General features: G+C 49.1%; 1 protein-coding gene across 2 annotated transcripts in view; it reads right to left on the reverse strand.

Annotated features, from left to right (window-relative positions):
- The window catches only part of DMRT2 (doublesex and mab-3 related transcription factor 2), a 46,116-nt gene that overhangs the window by 1,353 nt on the left and 26,080 nt on the right, over positions 1–18,683 (reverse strand). Inside the window, exons 3-6 of one of the 2 annotated variants that reach the window (XM_045043725.1) lie at positions 5,098–8,750; positions 3,717–4,288; positions 2,087–2,189; positions 399–477 (exon numbers count right to left, since the gene is read on the reverse strand). In XM_045043725.1, coding sequence (XP_044899660.1) covers positions 399–477; positions 2,087–2,189; positions 3,717–4,238 — 704 coding nt within the window. In that variant the 5' untranslated portion in view covers positions 4,239–4,288; positions 5,098–8,750. Of the gene's footprint in view, positions 1–398; positions 478–2,086; positions 2,190–3,716; positions 4,289–5,097; positions 8,751–18,683 lie in introns of those variants that run through there. The other variant, XM_023243310.2, reaches the window with a different exon arrangement.

Genomic DNA, 18,683 nt, shown 5'->3' on the forward strand with positions numbered 1-18,683 from the left:
AAAATAAGCAAGCATTGCACAGGAAAGAGATTAACAACTAGGGAAGAAAATTCCGGAAACCCAGAAGGTAACAGAGACACTGCAAATGGGCAGGACAAGAACAAGAACAATTTACAGTTCTAAAACACTAATGTTTTACACAGAAAACAAAAGTATAGGTTCAAGTGAAAAGAGTTCTCTTTGGGGAGCAGGAGATCCAGATTGTAACTTTTTGTTATTGTTGTTTTTGCCATTACAGGTTTGTTTGTTTACCTTTACAGGCACACTTCACTGGCTGAAAGTTTAATCTACTTCCCAGGCTCCTACATATTAAGAGACAAGTCTGCTCATCTTGCTTCAGTCAATGCTTTATTACTATCCGTGTCATCTTTTTCCATTATCAAAAAAGATATCTATACCTAAAGCTGATGGCATTGTTATTTTCTAAAGACGGTTCATTATGGACATTGTTACAGGTGGAGAATAATCCAAGGAGAACTAGAAAAAAGAGAAAGTGACAGCAGATTAGTGAGGAGAAAAACAGAAAAGACTAAGGAAACAGGGAAGCACAGAAAATTGAAAAGAGCTGTTAACTAGTCAAACAGATTCTGCAGAGAACAATTTAACCAGCCCCCTCCCCCAGACTTGCAGTAAAAACAAACAAAACTAAAGGCAGGAGAGGAGATCAGCCTCTCTATTGAAAATAACTGATCTAAAACATTTCTCCCAATCATGTTGGCCAGTTACCAAAATGGTTGAGCAGACAATCATTACAGTATAAACTCATTGCACATTTCACGAGCAAGGGCAGAGATTTTAAAAACCTGAGATTAGTACGGCATAAATAGAATTCCTAGTAGCATGAAATGCTTTGAGTATTTCACTATCCCCAAGCACTGAGTACTAGCAAATTTGTTTGAAGGATCCATTGTGACAAGCCCAACGCCCTCATTTGCAAATAAAATAAAATGTGAAAATTAGTGTTTCTATTTCTAAGGTAAGTTTTTGCCAGGAAGTTATTTACTTGAATTTACTATTCCATTTTGCCCTCCCACTTCTCAAGTTGTTTTGGCACCTTTTCAATTTATCCGTGCTGTCCCTACGGCTATAAATCTGTTTACCCAGTTTGCAACCAAATTCATTTTTAACGCACGCGAAACCATTCTGAGATCAGAAGTATACAGCACAGGATTAACACACGAACAAACTCTACAACCTGTCTACAACCAACTCAATTAGAAGCCACATGAGAAAAAACAGACTGCAAGTATCTACTTAAAAAAAAACAAACTGCTTTTCAACCTGAATCTTATGAAGGAGGAGTGATTACAACAAATACAAACTTTCCTTTATTTAAATGGTGAAGGGTGATCAATATATTGTTTATCAGAGCCATAAATCCCACCCCCAAAGAGAGCTGCTTTTAAAAATCAGCAATATTTTAAGTAAAATTAATGTATCCCCAAGCATTAGAGAAAGTGAAAACTTGGTAGAGAGAATTCACGCCGTTCAAATTCAAATTCAACCTCCACTTCTCTTGTTTGATTCAAAACCTTTTCCAGATTCTACAATCTTGACAGTTAGAAATAAGAAACAGTAAACCGAAAAATAAGAAATAGTAAACTGATGTAGCTAATCCAGGGAGGAATACAGTACAGCGAAAAAGAGTGGTATTAGATGATGCATCAGTCGGACTAGAGGTCTTTATTGGCGTGGGTAGCTGTTCAGCTCCTCACTTGACTTACTTCAGCTACAATTACACCCAAAGAATTTGTTCTTAATTTATTTCCTTGCTCCGTCCATGATCTGGTGGCATGCCCTCACACCAGGGCCAATTTCAAATGCACTCCACGTTAACCCCTTACCTATTAAGCAGACTACAACTATTATGCAGACAACAAAATTACCGGTGACAGAAACCTCAAGAGGTATGTGAGATCCATTTCCCCACACCCTGATTTCCTCCCTAAAGCAAAACTTCCTAATACAAAGTACCCTCCCCTCAGAGTGCTCCTTCACAGGTTAATAAAAATGCCATATGTGTGAATAATGAGAAGCCCTCAGAACTTGGTTTAAAAGGCTAAAGGAAAATTCTGCATTGCTTTACCTTCTAAAATGCTTTTGGCCAGCAAACTGGGTGCCCTGACTTGCCTCTGATACACGGCTTTGCGCTCGAAATTATTCTGTTTCCCGGAAAGCCCCTTCTTGTCCTGTAAACACAAGAAACATAATCAACAATGCCCCACAAGAAAGAGAAGGAAGGGGCATCAGCAACCCTCCCCGGTCTAAATGTATTTATTTTCCCATCCCATGTAAAAATCATTCTCAACAAATTCACATCAGCACCCCTTAACTCCAGGGCAACAAGCTACTTCAGTTGACAGGCAGTAGACGAGATTTTCTCTGCGGCCACTTTGCTAGAGTCACTCCAGATTCATCCCACAGCTAGAAGTTGGGGGACATCCCACAGTCAAGATCGTAGGAGCCAGGCCCTGAAGGAGAGCTGCGGGGGACAGCTGTGTCCGGGGCACGCGGAGGTAGGGCCAAAGGTGTCCGTGGCCTGCCATTGAGCAGTGAGGCAGGTGGAATGGGGTACAGGGGGTTGAGCGAGAGGTATGAGGGAACCTGTCTCTCACACTCTCCCGGGTCTGGCCAAAAACAGCGGGAGCCTGGGATACATGAAGGCAAAAACAAAAACCTCAGCGGCCACCTGGGGCACGGGACAAGGGGAAACCCAACTTCGCTCCCTCTGTCACCTCCTGGTTGGTGGGATTCTGGGTCCTTCTATGCCTGAGTCCAGCCCTGAACGCCCAGGGACCCTTGAGGGATGTAGGAGCCCTCGGTGCCAAGCGCCTCACTCTGGAGGAGGCCCAGCCCAGGGCCGAGGCCACCTCGGTCATCCAGAGCACTCTCCGGGCCCTCAGAAAGCTTTCCATTAGGGTCACTGCCTCCGATGAGGATGTGAACCCCTCCCCAGTCCCTCCTAGAGAAAACGTAAAAGCAAAAATCTTCCCAGGACCTGAGTCTGTAAGGGGTGGGGGGGGGAACCCCGAAGCTTCCCTGGCTCTGAGCTCTCCCAAGTGCAGGAACACATGGACACAGGAAATCCAAAGGTCAAGAAAAGCCTCACCCTTAAAGAAAACGCTGGCTCTCCTCACAGCTGGAGCCCCCCGGTGGGAGGCACCAGGGACCCCTCCACCGGCCCCTTAGCTTAAATCAGAAGCTGGCTTCAGGACCTAGGGCTTCGGGCACCTAACTTCCCACGCCACCCTTGGTCTCATCTGTAAAATGGGCGGCACTTTCTGCCTCTCCCTTTGACAGCGGAAGCTGCGCGGTTCTTTTTCGAGAACAGCACCAGTAACACAGCGACTGCAGCCACCACTGTCCTCCCCCCGCTCCCCAACACCACCAAAATAAACACGTAAAAGATAAAATATCTTTCCCCAAAACCTCCCAGACCACTCTCAAGGCCTTTCTGCCTGCTTTTAAAATTACAAAATCTTTTTGGTCAAGTTCCCCGGCGATGCCCGCGGCTGCCTCCCTGCCCCGACCCCGACCCCCCCCAGGCCACCGGGACCAGAGAAGCGTCTTCACCACCCGTCCCCCCCAGAAGCGCCACGCGCCGCGGCCCTCCGCCGGGCGGGGGGAAGGGGGCTGCCCGTCCCTTCCCACGCCCGACCCCCACGGCGGCCCGGACGTCCCCGCGAGGAGCGACCCAGGGCCCGGCGGGTACGCACCTCGGTGGCCTGCTGCCTCCGGAGCGCCACCTGGGCGGCCATGACGCGCTGGCGCTCCACCACCAGCAGGCAGTTGGCGCACTGGCAGTCGCGCCAGCGGCAGAAGCGCTTGTGGCCCTTGAGGCAGGACACCACGCCGTGGTTGCGGCAGCGCGCGCACTTGGGCGTGCGGCTGAGCTTGCGCGGCTCCGCGCCGCCGCCCGCGTTCGCGCCGCGCTCCGGGGGTCCGGCCGGCGCCGGCGAGGCCTGCGGCGCGGGGATCGGCCCCCGCGGCGCTCCCCGCTGCTGCTCCGGCCGGCCCTGCACCCCCGGGGAAGCGCCCGCCTCCAGGCCGTCGCCCTCATCCTCCGCGTCGTCGTCCTCGTCCTCGTCCTCGTCGTCCTCGCCGTCCCCGTCGGCCGACGGCGGGCTGGGCCCGGGCGGCGTAGGCGGCGGCGGCCCGCGGCCGTCCTCCTCCAGCTCCAGGCTCTCCACGTCGATCTCCCAGTCCCCGGCCGCCGGGCCCGCGGGCCGGTCGGCCATGGCGCGCGGCGCGGCGCTCGGGCTCCGGCCTACGCTCAGTCTCCCGCGCCCTGGTGGGGGGGAGGGGGGGGACACGAAAAGACCCGAAGACGCACCAACCACCGTCAGGCACCGACCCCCGGGCCTTGAGCCCAGAGCTCCTGGTCTAGGGCCTCTGGCCCTTGGAGGAGCCCTGTTCTCTTCACGTCCCTCGCATCCACACCACACTGCGTTTCTTGTACCTTTAGGGCCCCCAGAAATTCCCAACTCAACAAGGTTTCTATCTTAACTGATTCTAAGTGCTCTAGGAGCACCTGATCTTTAACCACAGACCTCTCTGCCTCTTTACACCAGCTTTCGGGACAAGTCCCGGGGTAACGCACGGATCACACACACAAAAGTATTGTGTCCAACTGGGCCGACCTAGGCCACTTGTCAGGCTTCCCCATAGCCAAGTACTAGGGCCATGATGAATATGAAACTATCGATGGGAGAGTTACTTTCCTTTGGATCACAAGGGGCCCCTTCAGACCCAGCGAAGTACCATTCTCTGCCTCTCAAATGCCTCATCCTCTTACACCACTACAAGGACCCTCTTTTGAGCTTGGAGAGGTCCTTTTACGCCCCCCACCCCTAGCAAATAGTCAACTCAAGCCCAAAAAATGTTCTTCTGTCAGAGACCCATAAGGACACCGCGCAAGGAGCTGCAGATGCCCTTCCAACATCAATAATGCTTGAGCCTCGCACGGCTGAGCTGCGCGGTCTCCATATACATCGGGCATGGTTTGCACCTTAAGGCAAGACATCCAGATAAAATAGAAAAGATAAGGAACGGCGATTTTGCCCTCCCTGACACCCGGAGCGACATCACAGCACTCACCAAGACTCTGAGGCCCGAGCTAGCAGCCGAGGCAAAAGATATCCAGCTTTAGGACCTGGCTCTTGGGCTGCTGGCTGTGCTTGCAAATACAAATCAGGGTCGCCACACCCTGCCACGAAATCGGGGGCTGACAGCTGGAGGCTCAGAGCCCAGTGGACGGGGAGTACGGGGGATGGGTGGAGAAGATGAATCAAGTCCTCAGCAGCCTCGCCCCGCACATCCCGGACTCCGCAAAGTTCTAATCGGTCCTTGGCAGCCCCGAGCGCTTCACCTCGCAGGAGCTGCTTTCTGCTTCCTGTGACCCAATCTGGGCGGGAAGGTTGGGCGGCCCTGGCCTCAGATTTCGGGCTCTCCCGGCGGGCGTACGCAGCTGCGTGCGGCGCAGCGCCCCTGGCTGCAATAGTTAGTCTCTGCTCCCTTTCCTAGTATTATCGGCTCGGGGCCCCGAGCACCGCGCCCTCTAATTGGACGGTTGTCAGGCGGTGTGCACGCTGATTGGCCGAGGCGCGCCGGCCTGGCGCTCCCCGCCTCCTGGCGGCTGTCGCGCCCCTCCCTTCGGCGCTCCTCCAGAATCCACCCGCGCAACGTTCGGTGCAGCCGGGTTGTCTGTCCCAGCGCTAAACCCGAAGTGTGACGGTGGTCTGTTGGGGTGAAGTCGCCGTTTATCTCGCGGACAATAGGAAACACACTCTTGCGAATCGCACTGTTTACAAAAGAAGGTAATGCTCAAGGCAGCGGTCGGAAAAGACTGGTGTTGGTCTCTACGTTATCATCAAGTCCAGTATTTCTGCGACTCAGTAATTAACCCAAAGTTGGGCTTGGAAATGAGGCCTTTCTAATCGGGCACACAGCTGCATCCTACTTTCTCCTGCAAGGCTAAATCAGTGGTCACCCTGCACCACCACAGCGCCAGACTGGCGGACAAATGATCTGTAGATATTTTTATGGCTAGCGCCGCTCATCCTTAAAGTGCAAAGTAGTTCTTCGTAACTTTCATCTTACCGGTGAGGCCGGCGGGTCGCCAAGTCACCGACGTCACTTACATTTTTCTCCGATGTCATTTTTCCCCGATGGGGGGGGAGAGGGCGGAAATACGTGCCATTTAGAGATTTAGGTGCAACATATCCACTCTAAGCATGTTTTAAAATGAAGCTATTTTTTAAGATGACTTTCTTTAGTGTGCATGAATGTATTTATAAAGAAATACTTTCTGTCTCTCTCAAAAATCCCTTACACAAATGTTTAATAAATTGAACTTCCAACATGTCTAAAGAACTAGTCCCTTAATCCAACGCTACATTTTATTTATTGAAGTGAATTTAAAATCACTTAGACGGCGTTTTGTCTAGTCACCCCTTTAAATAATCAATGCCTCACGGGATCGGTTTGAGAGACAAATTGGGAGACTGAGTGCTGCTGCACGGAGCACATAGTAGGCCTGCGATAAATATGCGTTAAAGGAAGGAAATCGCTGAACTGATTCTAACGTTTCCTTTCTCGGAGCCCGGGGAAAGAAGTTAATTAACCAAGTTCTGAGAGGTGGAAAGGAGGCAGTTTAGGAATTACTATGGAAGTAAGGCGAGACCCCGCGGCGGGACCCGCAGGTAGGTATTCCCAAGCCTTTGGCGGAGTTGGAAAGCGCTTTTCTGGTAACGGGACACTGGCATTTCCTTTTGTGTGGATGCTTCTCCCCAAAGCCTCTTGCAGTGTCCAGTAAAGGAAGCAGAGGAACAGTTCTGCTTATTCCAGGAGACTGCTCAGTCCCTCTGGGCGTCTCAAGAGGGTAACTTGGGAGCCTTGCGCGCTCAGACATGGGACAAAGAGTCACGCAGACCCTTCGTGCCTCTCTCTTGGCACCACCTCATGACACCAGTTTTATCACCTTTTGCGTAGTTTTTTATACTCTTTGAAATGCATTTGTTCATCTACGTTAGAGCATTTGAAATTTTGACCACAGCAGATATGCGTTATTTGCACCACCACAGCGCCAGACATTTTTCCAATGATGAAACTGTGAGGTTCAAAGAGGAGTCCTGGGTCACGCAGAAGTCGCCCAGAGAGCAAAGGAACTGGTCGGCCTCTGCCCTAAAGTCTGAGAAACTTCGCGAAGCCCTCCGCTCCTAACCAGAGAAACTCACAATGGGTCCGCGTTTTTTATTCCCCCGCTCCCCATCTGATTTTAGTAACTGGCGTCTGAGCAACCCTCATGTAAGAGGACACAGCCTGTTTTTATCAACTATTGTGGGTTGTTTTTTGTTTTTTTTTTTTTTTCTGCGTCTACTCCTGCTAGCTACATTTCTGCTTTTGCAAACACGCATATCAGTGCTTCTCCCCTGGATGTGAAAGTGAACTACAAACCTCTCCCAGAGCTGGCTCTGTGTGCTGGCGGTTGGCACCCTGGGCTTTTATTTTGTTTATTGCTTTTGGGGGGGGGGGAGGATCATTAGCCTTTCGCTAGTTATTTTGATTATTAAGAAACAAAATCAAGAAAGGTTTGCTAATTTGGGAGGGTAATAGATTGAGGGGAAGGGGTACCAGGAAGAAACAGGAGAGCAAAGGGGCGTTGAGTGGCAGTTTCCTAAACAGAAAATCACCCAAACAGCCCCTGAACTAGTTGGAGTTGTCAAAGCTGCTATACAAGGAGGAAACAAGAGGGATTTGTGTACAGTAAACCAAACGGGTGAAACTAGGACGGGAGATGGGGGCTGGGGGTGGGGGGAGGTACAGGGACCCGAGGACTGTGGCGCTGGCTCCTGGGACTCGGAGCAAACCCTGAGAACGTGGGTCGGCTGGACCGGCCTTCCCGGGTGCAGTGCCCGGCCCAATGTGGGGAGGTGGGCTCTCCCGTTTGCTGGAGGGATTGGGCCCGTGGGTTTCAGGTGGGTGGGCCCAGGACCCTTCCCTTCTCAGCACTCCCCCACCCCTAGCAGAAACCTACAGGACAGTCCCCACTGCTTCCTCTATACTTCCCTGCCTTTCTCCAGGAGTCCGCTTCCACGCTCACCCCCACCTGTCCCACCACCTTCTCTGCACCCCATCTGCCACTCGGAGGCGTGCAGCTGTAATGGTGATCCAGTTGAATTACACTTCAAACCCCTGGCCCTGAAGGCCCCCCAGAGAATCACAATTCCTACAATTGCTTCGAAGTGAGGTATGTGGGCGGAGAGTGGGGAAAGGGATGTGTTTTGTTTTGTTTTGTTTTGCTTTTTATCATGGGATGAGCTTCAGTAACTCTGAGCAACTCCGATATTACACGCGAAATTATCTTCATTTTTTCTGGGAAAATTCAAAAGGAATCTAAGGTTGCACAAACTGGTTAGTAAATTAAACGTGCTGAAGCAAAAGGATTCAGAGAGCCTGAGTTCTAGGCTGGTTGTGCCACGGACCGCGTGATCTTGGTCAATTATTTTTCTGTGCCTCAGCTGTCTCATCTGCAAAACGGGGAGACCGGCCTTCCTCGCATAGTCCTTGCGAAGACTCGGTGTCCAGGAGAAGAGTCTTGACCTGGTAGGAGCAGCTTCATGAACTTCCGGACGCGCCTTCGCATGCAGCTCGGGGAGGGTCCTGCCTCACAAGCTTGACGGAGGGCCCAGGGGATCCGGCTCCTTTCTCCACGTTCCTCTCCAAAAAGGGGTCGGCTGTGGCTTGAGGACCTGTGAGGTGAGGAAACAGAAGTCCTCTGGCTGGTAAGCCGGCACCAAATTACCAAATTCAATTCGGAGTCCTTCTTGGAAACGACAACGCAGTGGGGCCGCCCCATCGACTCTGCGCGTCCGGCTTGGTGGGGGGAGGCCAGCGGGATCTTCTCTCTTAGCGGCTCAGCGCTTCTGCCTCTGCTTCCCTTCCCTTTCCCCCAAATCTCTCTCACCCACACCCCTCCCGGTTCCCGCACAGCTCGGATCTACCGGTGTAAAGATCTCTTTTCGCAAGTCAAGCAAGGGAACTTGAACAACAAAGCGGAAGGGAGAGGGGTGGTCTTTTTCTTGAGAAGGGTGGCTTTCTTTTTTACTTCAAACACCCCTCGAAAAAGAAGAAGAGAGAAAGAAAAAGGGGGAAGCGCGTTGCGGATCAGCTCCCGGGGCCGGTGCTTCCCTCGAGGCGCACCCCGCGGGCCAGCCCCCAGCCCCGCCGCAGGCGGCGAGTGCCTGCTGCCCCGTGGCTCGAGGGCGCTTGGCCTCCCCGGCCCGGCCACCTCTCGCCCCGTGCCTTGAGGCCCCCACACCCCCGCCCCAGGCCTCCGGAGTGTAGCGGGCCGTGGACCGTTTTCTGGGAGGCCAAGCGCCCGCGTTCCGTTCCGGAGGTGGCAGACGGGGCGTAAAATGCCTGGTGTGCCGCTCCCCGGCTGGGTGGTAGCGAGGAACATCCTCCACATCCCTCTGCGCTTCACTCTCCCCAGCTGCGAAGTGGGGGGCGGACCTCAAAGCACAAGACACTGGAGATCCATCCCCTGGCTCGGTGACCGGGCCACACTGAACCTGGAGTACCTGGAAGTTGTTACTTGGATTAGTTTGTGGTTGTTATTTTTAACTCCGAGAGCTAGCCTGCAGAACGCCCCGAGGCCGGGAAAATTCGAAGCCCGATCTCCTTCCTCCCCATCGCGACCGACTTTCCAGCTTCCCAGGCTTGGAGACAGGGGCCTGGGCCCGGTAAGAACCCCGCCACCACCACCACCAGCCTGAGTCACCCGCTAGATCAACCAGCCTCGAGTGCCTGGGGTGGTGAATAACTTCTGGAAACTCCTGGGTCTCACAAAAGTGCTTTGCTGCAGCGGGTGTATGGCTCTGGTTTCTCTACAGATGAACTCGAATCCACCTCCTCTGGCGGGAAGCTACTTTTAACATTGTATCCTCTCACAACTTTGACCGGCTGTGGACGCGGCGAAATAAATAATCCCAGATGGGATTGCAGAGATATGATTTCCCAATTTGCTTTGCGTAATCAAATATACGACCTGTCACAAGCAATGGGGATGGGGGGGGGGCAGCTTTCGGAAGATAACTGTCCTCCCTTTCCTTGCTCTGCGTGTCCAAAAAAAAGGGAGGGGCTGAACAAAAAGACAATGCAATCTGGGTTCTCATCCCTCCTCCGTATGAAGCAGGGTTTAAATCACAGGCATTTGAAACCACGAGGGAACGTGATTAGCCCTGGCCCCTGGTTTTATAAATGGGAAGGAAAACTGAGGCTCAGAGAAGCTCATGGGATTTGCTAGGGAGACACACAGCTACACAGCGCCTTCACAGGACCAAAGGGACCACCAGTGACTTCTCTTCCGGCTTGATGCCTTCATACAATTAAAAAAAAAAAAAGTGCCCTTTGCAGCGGGATATGGAGTCTGATGCCCTAACTGTGAAGCAATCGTGCTGCCTGGATCTGCCAGCCTGTTTGCCCCAGACAATGTTCATCTTCTACGCTGGGAATGTGGCTCAATTCACTGGAGGGTCATGTCGCAGCTAGGAGATGAGGCAACCACAGACCTTGACTTCTCAGTACCCATTCCAAATGGTGGTCAGGGGAGGTATAGACTCAAGAGTGATAGTGGAGTCTGGGTTCCACCCCAGGGGCAGTGTCCTTGCTATGGCTGCCTTCCATCAGAGGACAAGCAGCTTGTTGCCACATCAGGAGGCCGTGTGTGTGTGTGTGTGTGTGTGTGTGTGCACTCCCGCTCCTCCTGCAGCCCCTAGGGGGCCTCATGACTAACTGAAACAGTAAACTCTTAACCCTAAGAGCTTTCCACCCCCTACTCCCATCCCATATTGGGGTTTAACACTTGGGAGGGGGCAGATTTTATCCATGCTCAAATCACTCTCAATATTTTCCCCACAGTCCAACTATACCAAGTAGAAAGAAATCGAGAGAGAGAGAGAGAGAGAGAGAGAGAGAGAGGAGGAAGCAGAGAGGGGTCAGGCACTATGGTGAAAATATAATTTCATCCATGTGTAGCAGGCATTGGGCATATCGTTTCACCGTGCTAGGCCTCTGATTCCTTGACTATAAAGTGAAGGAGTACAGCTCAGTGATTCCCAAGTTCTCTCTCAAACCTCAAAGGCTATAACAAAATTTAACTTCTGTTATTGGACTCATGGCTCATGGTGCATGAAAAAAGTCCAAGTTGGACAAGAGGAAGAGGAAAGGGAAAGTAATTAGAAACAAACCTTAGGGGCGCCTGGGTGGCTCAGCTGGTTAAGCATCCGACTTAGTAATGATCTCATGGTTTGTGGATTCAAGCCCTGAATCAGGCTCTGTGCTGACAGCTCAGAGTCTGGAGCCTGATTCAGATTCTCTCTCTCTCTCTCTCTCTCTCTCTCTCTCTCTCTCTCCCTCTCCCCCTTTGTGTGTGTGTGTGTGTCTCTATCTCTTTCAAAATAAATAAACATTTTTTAAAAGGACTTGTAAAAAGAAAAAAGAAAAGAAACAAACTTGTGTTGATTGTGAAGTCTTTGCGGGATTTCTGTTCCACCGTACTGCTAAGATTGATCCTGTCTAGTCAAAATACTAATCAAAACTGTGAGAGCAAACCTGAACCAGTGAAAGAAGGGAACATAGTTTCACAAAAGAGCCTAGACCCAATGAGGATTCATTCAGTGACAAAGAGGGTTCTCACAACTCACCAAGGCTCTAAACTAGGATTTTAAGCAGAAACTTTCCAGGGCCTTCCTATCCCTGTTCTGTGTGATATGCTCCTTCTGGGGTCTGAGTCTGGGCTTTGGGGAGAGCCAAAATATTTCCTATGCTGATAGCCCCAGGAGGTCTCTCTGAAAAGTGTCTTTACTGGCAGGAGGGATTCCTCCTAATTTTTACCAGAAACAGCCCTATGTTCAAGCTCTACCCCAAACTGGTAGACGACTCCAACAGAGTAAATTGCACAGCTCAGACGCACCATAGTGTAGGACTGGGGGTGGGGGGGAGTGGGTAAGAAGAGAGGCTCCAACTGTACTTGGCTCTGTCTTTGTTTTCACGTGGATAGCAAGTGACTGTCCATATATCCAAGTTACTGCAGGTGTGATTCCATGCCTCAAAGCCAATTGGCGAAAACACAGACACCTCTACAAAGTACTTGACCCGCCTGAAATAGTTCTGGGATTCTTTCCCTCTACGAAATAAGTAGTGAAGGAAAAAAAAAAAGGGGGGTAGTAAGGTTCTCTAGGGATTTGCTTGTCCTGTCCTTGGTTTTGCCAACTAAAGTAACCCTTGCCTTGGGCCACTTTCCTTACCCTCACTCCTTTAGGCTTCCATGTGTTATTGTGCAAAATGAAAGACCTGAAGTTGAAACAAATCACCTCTAAAGTTATGTCCCATATATTTTTTTATACCTCTAGGTGGGGTGAGGAAATGGAAATGGCCTGTGTAAAGGTTTCTCCGGAGAGGTGTGTGGAGAAGAGGCCGGAGGGACAGGGAGAGACGAAAGCCCTGCTTGAGGGCGGGCCCCTTGTAACAAAGTGCTCCATAAACTTTAAGAGCCTGGAGGAAATAACTCTTTGAAAACGCTGACCCTACAAGAGCCGGCGGGTGTTCTAAAGCAGGAAGATGAGCAGTTCCAAGTGGGCAAGCAAGGGGGAAATGTCACTTGCTTCATACTGATTTAACGCGGCAGGAGCACAGGTGCACGTCACTCCCGTCCCCTCCGCGTGGCCACCAGCCCCACCCCCCTTGGCCCTCTACTCCTGCCCCTTCTTTCGCAGAAAAATTTATTGGCGAGGTGAAGCCAGGCTAACAAAAGTGCAACCCTGGGCGCTTCGGGCTCCACAAGAATGCTTTGATCCTCTCCCAGTGTCTAGTGGTCCCCAGGCGATTGCATTGCCAAATGCCAGCGACCCCTGCGGCGGGGTCGCTGCTGCAGGACCCAGCTTCGGAGAACCCGGTGGCAGGTTCGTCCTCCCTGTGGCCAGAGGCCGCGAGGGGACGCTGTGGAGCGCGCATGCAGACCTGAGACCCAGCGGCCAGTTCGGGCCTCAGAACCGGCCTCGGAACCGAGCGGCACCCGCGGCGTTCAGTGTTCGCCCCCGCCCGCTTTTCCGGGAGGGTCTGCTGTTCCAGCGAACAGCGATTGGCTTGGAAGTTTGGAGTCACTGGCAGAGGAACAGAAGGCTGTTGGGCTCATGGGCTTGCTTCCCTGGGGACTCTGATTCCTCTCGTTCCAGCCTTTAAGCGCCTCCTCCAAAGAATAGATTCTTGGGAGGATTTTGCCAGGAAGGAAAGGAGTAGAAAGGACGCAGTTATGGAGGGTCCACCACTGTCAGGTTCTGTACCGGCGTTGTGGACTCATGCCAGCTCTTCATCGTGCAGGTAACAGAGCCAGGGCCGTCCAGAGCACAGGGTGAGGACCACAGAACCCAGGTCTGAATGTGATGCCACCCATTCTAGCACGCTCCCCTCCAGGAGTCAGCCAGAGGGGCCCAAATGAAAAGGGACGTAGGTCCCAGCTGTCCCTGCAGGAAACCCCACCCGCCCAGGCCTCCAAGTTTTTCTTCCAGGAGAAGCCAACTTGAACTCCACAAACACTGATTTGGCAAGCCCTCTTCTCAGAACTGCCCAGCCCCTACCATATCCTCGCTCTCAGCCCTTCTCCTCTCCCATACTCCACTGTTTTCACTTTGCAGAGACCGCCCTGAGCAGCAAAGAGCATTCTCAGTAAGGAACAGATTTTTAGAATTTCACTTTGTAGCCGGTGAGGAACACTGAAGGGTGGTAGTAGGAAATGCTCCAAGATGTCCACATAATGCAAACATTACAGGAAGCTGTGTAGACCAACTCAAGGTGTTTTGAAAACATAGAAGATCCCAATCATTTCTGGACCCAAGAAGTCGTGGACAAGTCACTTAACCTCTCTAAGCCTCAGTTGCTCACTTGTAAAATGGAGATAATAAATATTTCTCCTTGCCTCTATCAGTGGTGTCCTAAGTTCAAAATAAATTTAGAATTCTTTGAAAACCATAAAGCATTTTGAGCATAAGAGGTATCGAGGTTCCCTTTGACTTATTTTGCCCACTTTCAAATCAGGAACATCATGCCCTGGGTAGCAAGTTGATAAGACCAAGTAAGATGCTGTGGGTGACAGGCCACAGAGAGAAAGAGCAGGTGCTGTTTTATTGACTGTTTAAGCAATGCCCTTCCCTCAAATGAAACTGCCATTATATTCCTTCATCCACCAAACACAAAAATCCAGGGCCTTACCTCCCTTATGGCCAACAGGGAACCAAGCTATGGAATGTTTACATAGATTTCTTTATCCCTGCAGAAGCACTGAGAAGGAAATAGTACTCCCATTTTGAAAAGCAGTAGGGATGCAGAAAGATAACAAAACCTTGCTAAATAAACAGGTCGACCCAAATACTTCTCGTTTCTCTTCCAAAGAAACTCTGTGCTATTGTGTGGGAAAGAACAGGTTTGCCTTCCTCTGTTGTACCTCAGTCTGCTAAAGCTGGTTTCCAGCTGGAGCTCGAAGCTGAGCTGTTTCTTTCCCTTTCTCTTACTTAAACTTTAAATAATGACAATTTTAAATAATATACAAAAGTAGGCCGAATAGTAAAATATCCATTACTATAATCCAATTGTATAATATCCATGCTATCCATATATCCATTCGGATATATAATATCTGTATATCCATTAGCCAGAATTAGCAGTTGTCATGGGCCATTTTTTCTGCCCCTCCCTGTTCAGAAGATGCTTGAGAAAGTCCACGGCATTTCTGTCCATTAAAGCTACAGCCCCTTTGGCTGAACTGGTGTACCAAGTGGATGGAATTTCTTGGGCCTCAGATCTTATACTTTCTAGAATTCACAACCTTGTGACAAATCATTCTAGCAGAACACTGTTTGGGCACCTGGCTTGGCGCCAGTGGACCAGGGCAAGACACGCAGGAGGCAGAAGTGAATGGTGGCTGTAGATTCTACAGTCTAGTAACCCAATTTCTTGCAGCCTGCGTTTCCCACCAACGGTGGAGTGGAGGGCTTCTAAAACAAACAGTAATTAATTACTCCCTCAAAGGTTTAGTTTTGTTCCTCTGGAAGGGGCTGGAAGCAGCCTTGAATTTGGAACTGTGCACCTGCTGGGCTCCTCTCCCTTCAGGGAATTTTACTCTGCCCACTAATAAAAACACTCCCGAGCCCAGCCTAACCCATCTTTGCCTGCACTGAGTTCACATAAACACAACTCCATGGTCTCAAAGAACAGGGGTTTTGTTGTCGTCTTTTCTGCAGTGTTTTCCATCCCATCTTGCACAGTGCACCCAGACATCTATACACTTAACTTTCATCTACTAAAGAGTTACGAAGTCCGTAGATTTCACTTATCTTTTCCAAAAGAACCAGTACCCAGCCCAATATATAAAAGCACATAATCAAGTTCCAGTTACGGCACTCTCTATACTACTCCCAGATGCTCCACGTCATTTGGCAAATCTATAATGTAATAAATATTGATGGTTCCTTCACATGTGGTGTTAAGATTTGCTCAGCCAAGTATTTCTTTTCTGCACTCTTTAAAAAATATGTCACTAGAGTTGTTGTCCTGAAATTTGTTTGTACTCTGGCAGCTTTACTTAAATGTCAACCAGATGCAGAGTTTCATTGTAATATTTTCTTCTTCTTTTTTTTTTTATTTGTCTCTGTGGATTAGTGGTGTCTTAAAAAACATTTTTTTTACATCTTCCTAACATGCCTGTTCCTGACTGATGATAAGACATTTTTCAAATCAATGAACTTCCTCGCGTAACATGTTTTAATTTTCCTTTCTGACTACAGGATCACACTTCCTGAATTTCAAACATTTCTCAGGTCAAGACACAAGTAGAGTAACGGCTTAATTGAGTGGAGCTTAAAGTTACTGTAATGGTGACTTTTGCACCACAGAAGGGACCTGTCAATTACAACCTTTTTGCCCTGCACATTCGGTTACACATGCCTTCATTCAAAGCCCTGTTTTAACTCCTTTCCAAAAATATTATCCTTCTGGGGAGAAATTTTTCACGCATAAACTCAGTTCAGCCAATGAATTTTTTTAAAGGCAAGCTTGAGAACACCAATTCTCGGTTATTTGAGGGAGGTAATGTATACACTGGTTTTTAAACCTAAATTTGAGCACGTTGATGATTCAAAATGGAAAGAGGAAAAGAATCCACACATTTAGCCTGTGCTGAGAAAGATTCTTGAGTCCTTTGGAGCTTACCAAATACTTCATGGTAAGGGCAAAAAGTGGCTTAAAAACCATTTTACAATACAGATTCTGCAACACAACAAAATGATTTCCATGTTCCCTACGTTCCGGAATTGTAAGCATTCATTGCTATGGGGGTATATGTATTTGGTAGGCTCAAATAATTATAATTCTGTTCTCTCTGCTACAGGAAATATTTTCTTGTTTGTTTTGTTTTTTTGAATAATGCCTCTGTTTAAAAAAAAAAAAAAGGAGGGGAAATAAAAGAAATTTCCGATCACCCAGAAAATAAGTATAGGAAATTTTAGAGCATCCACTTAAAAATCCACATTGTATATAAGTGATAATTTCTAGGAAGGTATTAATTCTTAAATGTGAAATTTTATCTAGAGATTTTTAAAAATTTATATCAGAATGACATTACCCCTATATATGGTTTGCCTGTATGTTTGAAAAGCAATCAAGTTTTATTAACCAAATTTCTGATACTTGATATAAATCAGAAATAGAATTTACAAACTTGCTAAAAGTACAATTCACTTTTACTGCTGTTGCAAAATTAGTTTCTAAACACTGTAAAACTGATTAAACTGATATGAAAAATACAAAGTCTGTATTTGGGGAAGGAGACTTTTCTCCCAGGTGCTAACCATTGCATGTCTATTTCTTGTTGTGGGCAAAATTTTACATGAAAATGGACAAAATAGGCTACTTCCAAATGATTCAGTAGTTACAGTACTCTCATAAAGGAAGTTGGGAATGCAATTTATCATGTGTACCGGAGTTACCCAGGAGTGACAGGCAGGAGACTTTTCATGTGATGCCGCTTGCTTTATGCTACTGTGTTACTTGATAGCCGTCCTCAGGGACCTCGGTGCCAGTCCCACCTTCGTTTTGAGTCTCATCCAACCGAGAAGTAATTAATCTCAGTCCAAGTCAGCCCTACTAGGCTTCAGTGGAGTCATGGTGAAATTTTGGGCAGCTGCCTTCAGAAAGACCAGAATGGAAGGAAGAGCTTCCCATAATACTCTGTGAATTCATTCACTGCCTCTCTGAACGCAGATCTTAGTCAGCTTTAAAAGGCATTTCTAGGGGCGCCTGGGTGGCGCAGTCGGTTGAGCGTCCGACTTCAGCCAGGTCACGATCTCGCGGTCCGTGAGTTCGAGCCCCGCATCAGGCTCTGGGCTGATGGCTCAGAGCCTGGAGCCTGTTTCCGATTCTGTGTCTCCCTCTCTCTCTGCCCCTCCCCCGTTCATGCTCTGTCTCTCTCTGTCCCAAAAATAAATAAACGTTGAAAAAAAAAAATTTTTTAAAAAAAAAAGGCATTTCTATGACTCCATTTTTCTTCCAATCTACTGATACTCCTATCACGCAATCTACTTAACACTGAAAAACGTTAAGAGTTTCCTTCCTTTGTATGCAATCACTTCTTTTTTTATTCATCCACCAGCAAAATTATAAGAAGGATTTTCTGTCCACATGTGGATGGCTCTCTGTGATTCCAAGTCACGGCGAGATCATTCTAATGTGTTTGAGAAATAAAACTCTACCTGTCGCATAAGCTGTTACAAAAAGAACATCCAGAGGACGGTTGAGGCAACAAGCTAAGTAAATCAGAGACTCAAAGTGCCTCTAACACGTGGGTTCGGGGAGTGGGAGAGCAGACCATGTCTCCACACGAACCTGCACAGACGACTCTTACAGGCACAAGCAGTGGTCAGGTCTGTTAACCTGCCAGGGCCTCAGCGACCAGCACAACAGTAGTTCAACGCCATTACTGGGCCTCGCACATGGAGCAGTGTCTAAGCTAAACACACTTGTGAGAGCTGTAGGAGGAAGAGGGCAGGAACAGTCTACAGGAGGGAGCCCCATCCCTGACTGCAGGCACCTGGGACTAGCGGTGGGCAGGGGATGTGAACTTACCTTGCTAAACGTGCAGCCGGATGTACTCAACGTCTACAAAACATTATAAAACACTAAAATCAATGTTCACAATGTTTATTTCTTGTAATGTTTATAAAACATTCTCTCTGTCCCTCTGAAAACCAATTTAAAAATGGGAGTTGGAGCGGGGGGGGCGCCTGGATGGCTCAGTCAGCTAAGCGTCTGATTCTTGGTTTTAGCTCAGGTCATGATATCAGGGTAGTGGGATCAAGCCCCGTGTCGGGCTCTGTGCTGTGTGGAGGCTGCTTGGGATTCTCTCTCTCTCTCTCTCTCTCTCTCTCTCTCTCTCTCCTCTTCCCTCTGTCCCTCTCCCCCTCTCTCCCTGCTCACTCACACTCTCGAAATAAAAATAGGATTGAAAAAGGTTTTCAAAGACTAGGTTTCAGCCTTCTTATTTAGTTAAAGGGGCCAAGAGCCATGAAATTGCCAAAAAGCTTAATGTTAAGATAAGGAAGATAAAAAGTGACAGGTGAGCCTAGATAATGGCC

The sequence above is a fragment of the Felis catus genome, chromosome D4, assembly GCF_018350175.1.
Source record: "Felis catus isolate Fca126 chromosome D4, F.catus_Fca126_mat1.0, whole genome shotgun sequence".
Classification (NCBI taxonomy): Eukaryota; Metazoa; Chordata; class Mammalia; order Carnivora; family Felidae; genus Felis; species Felis catus.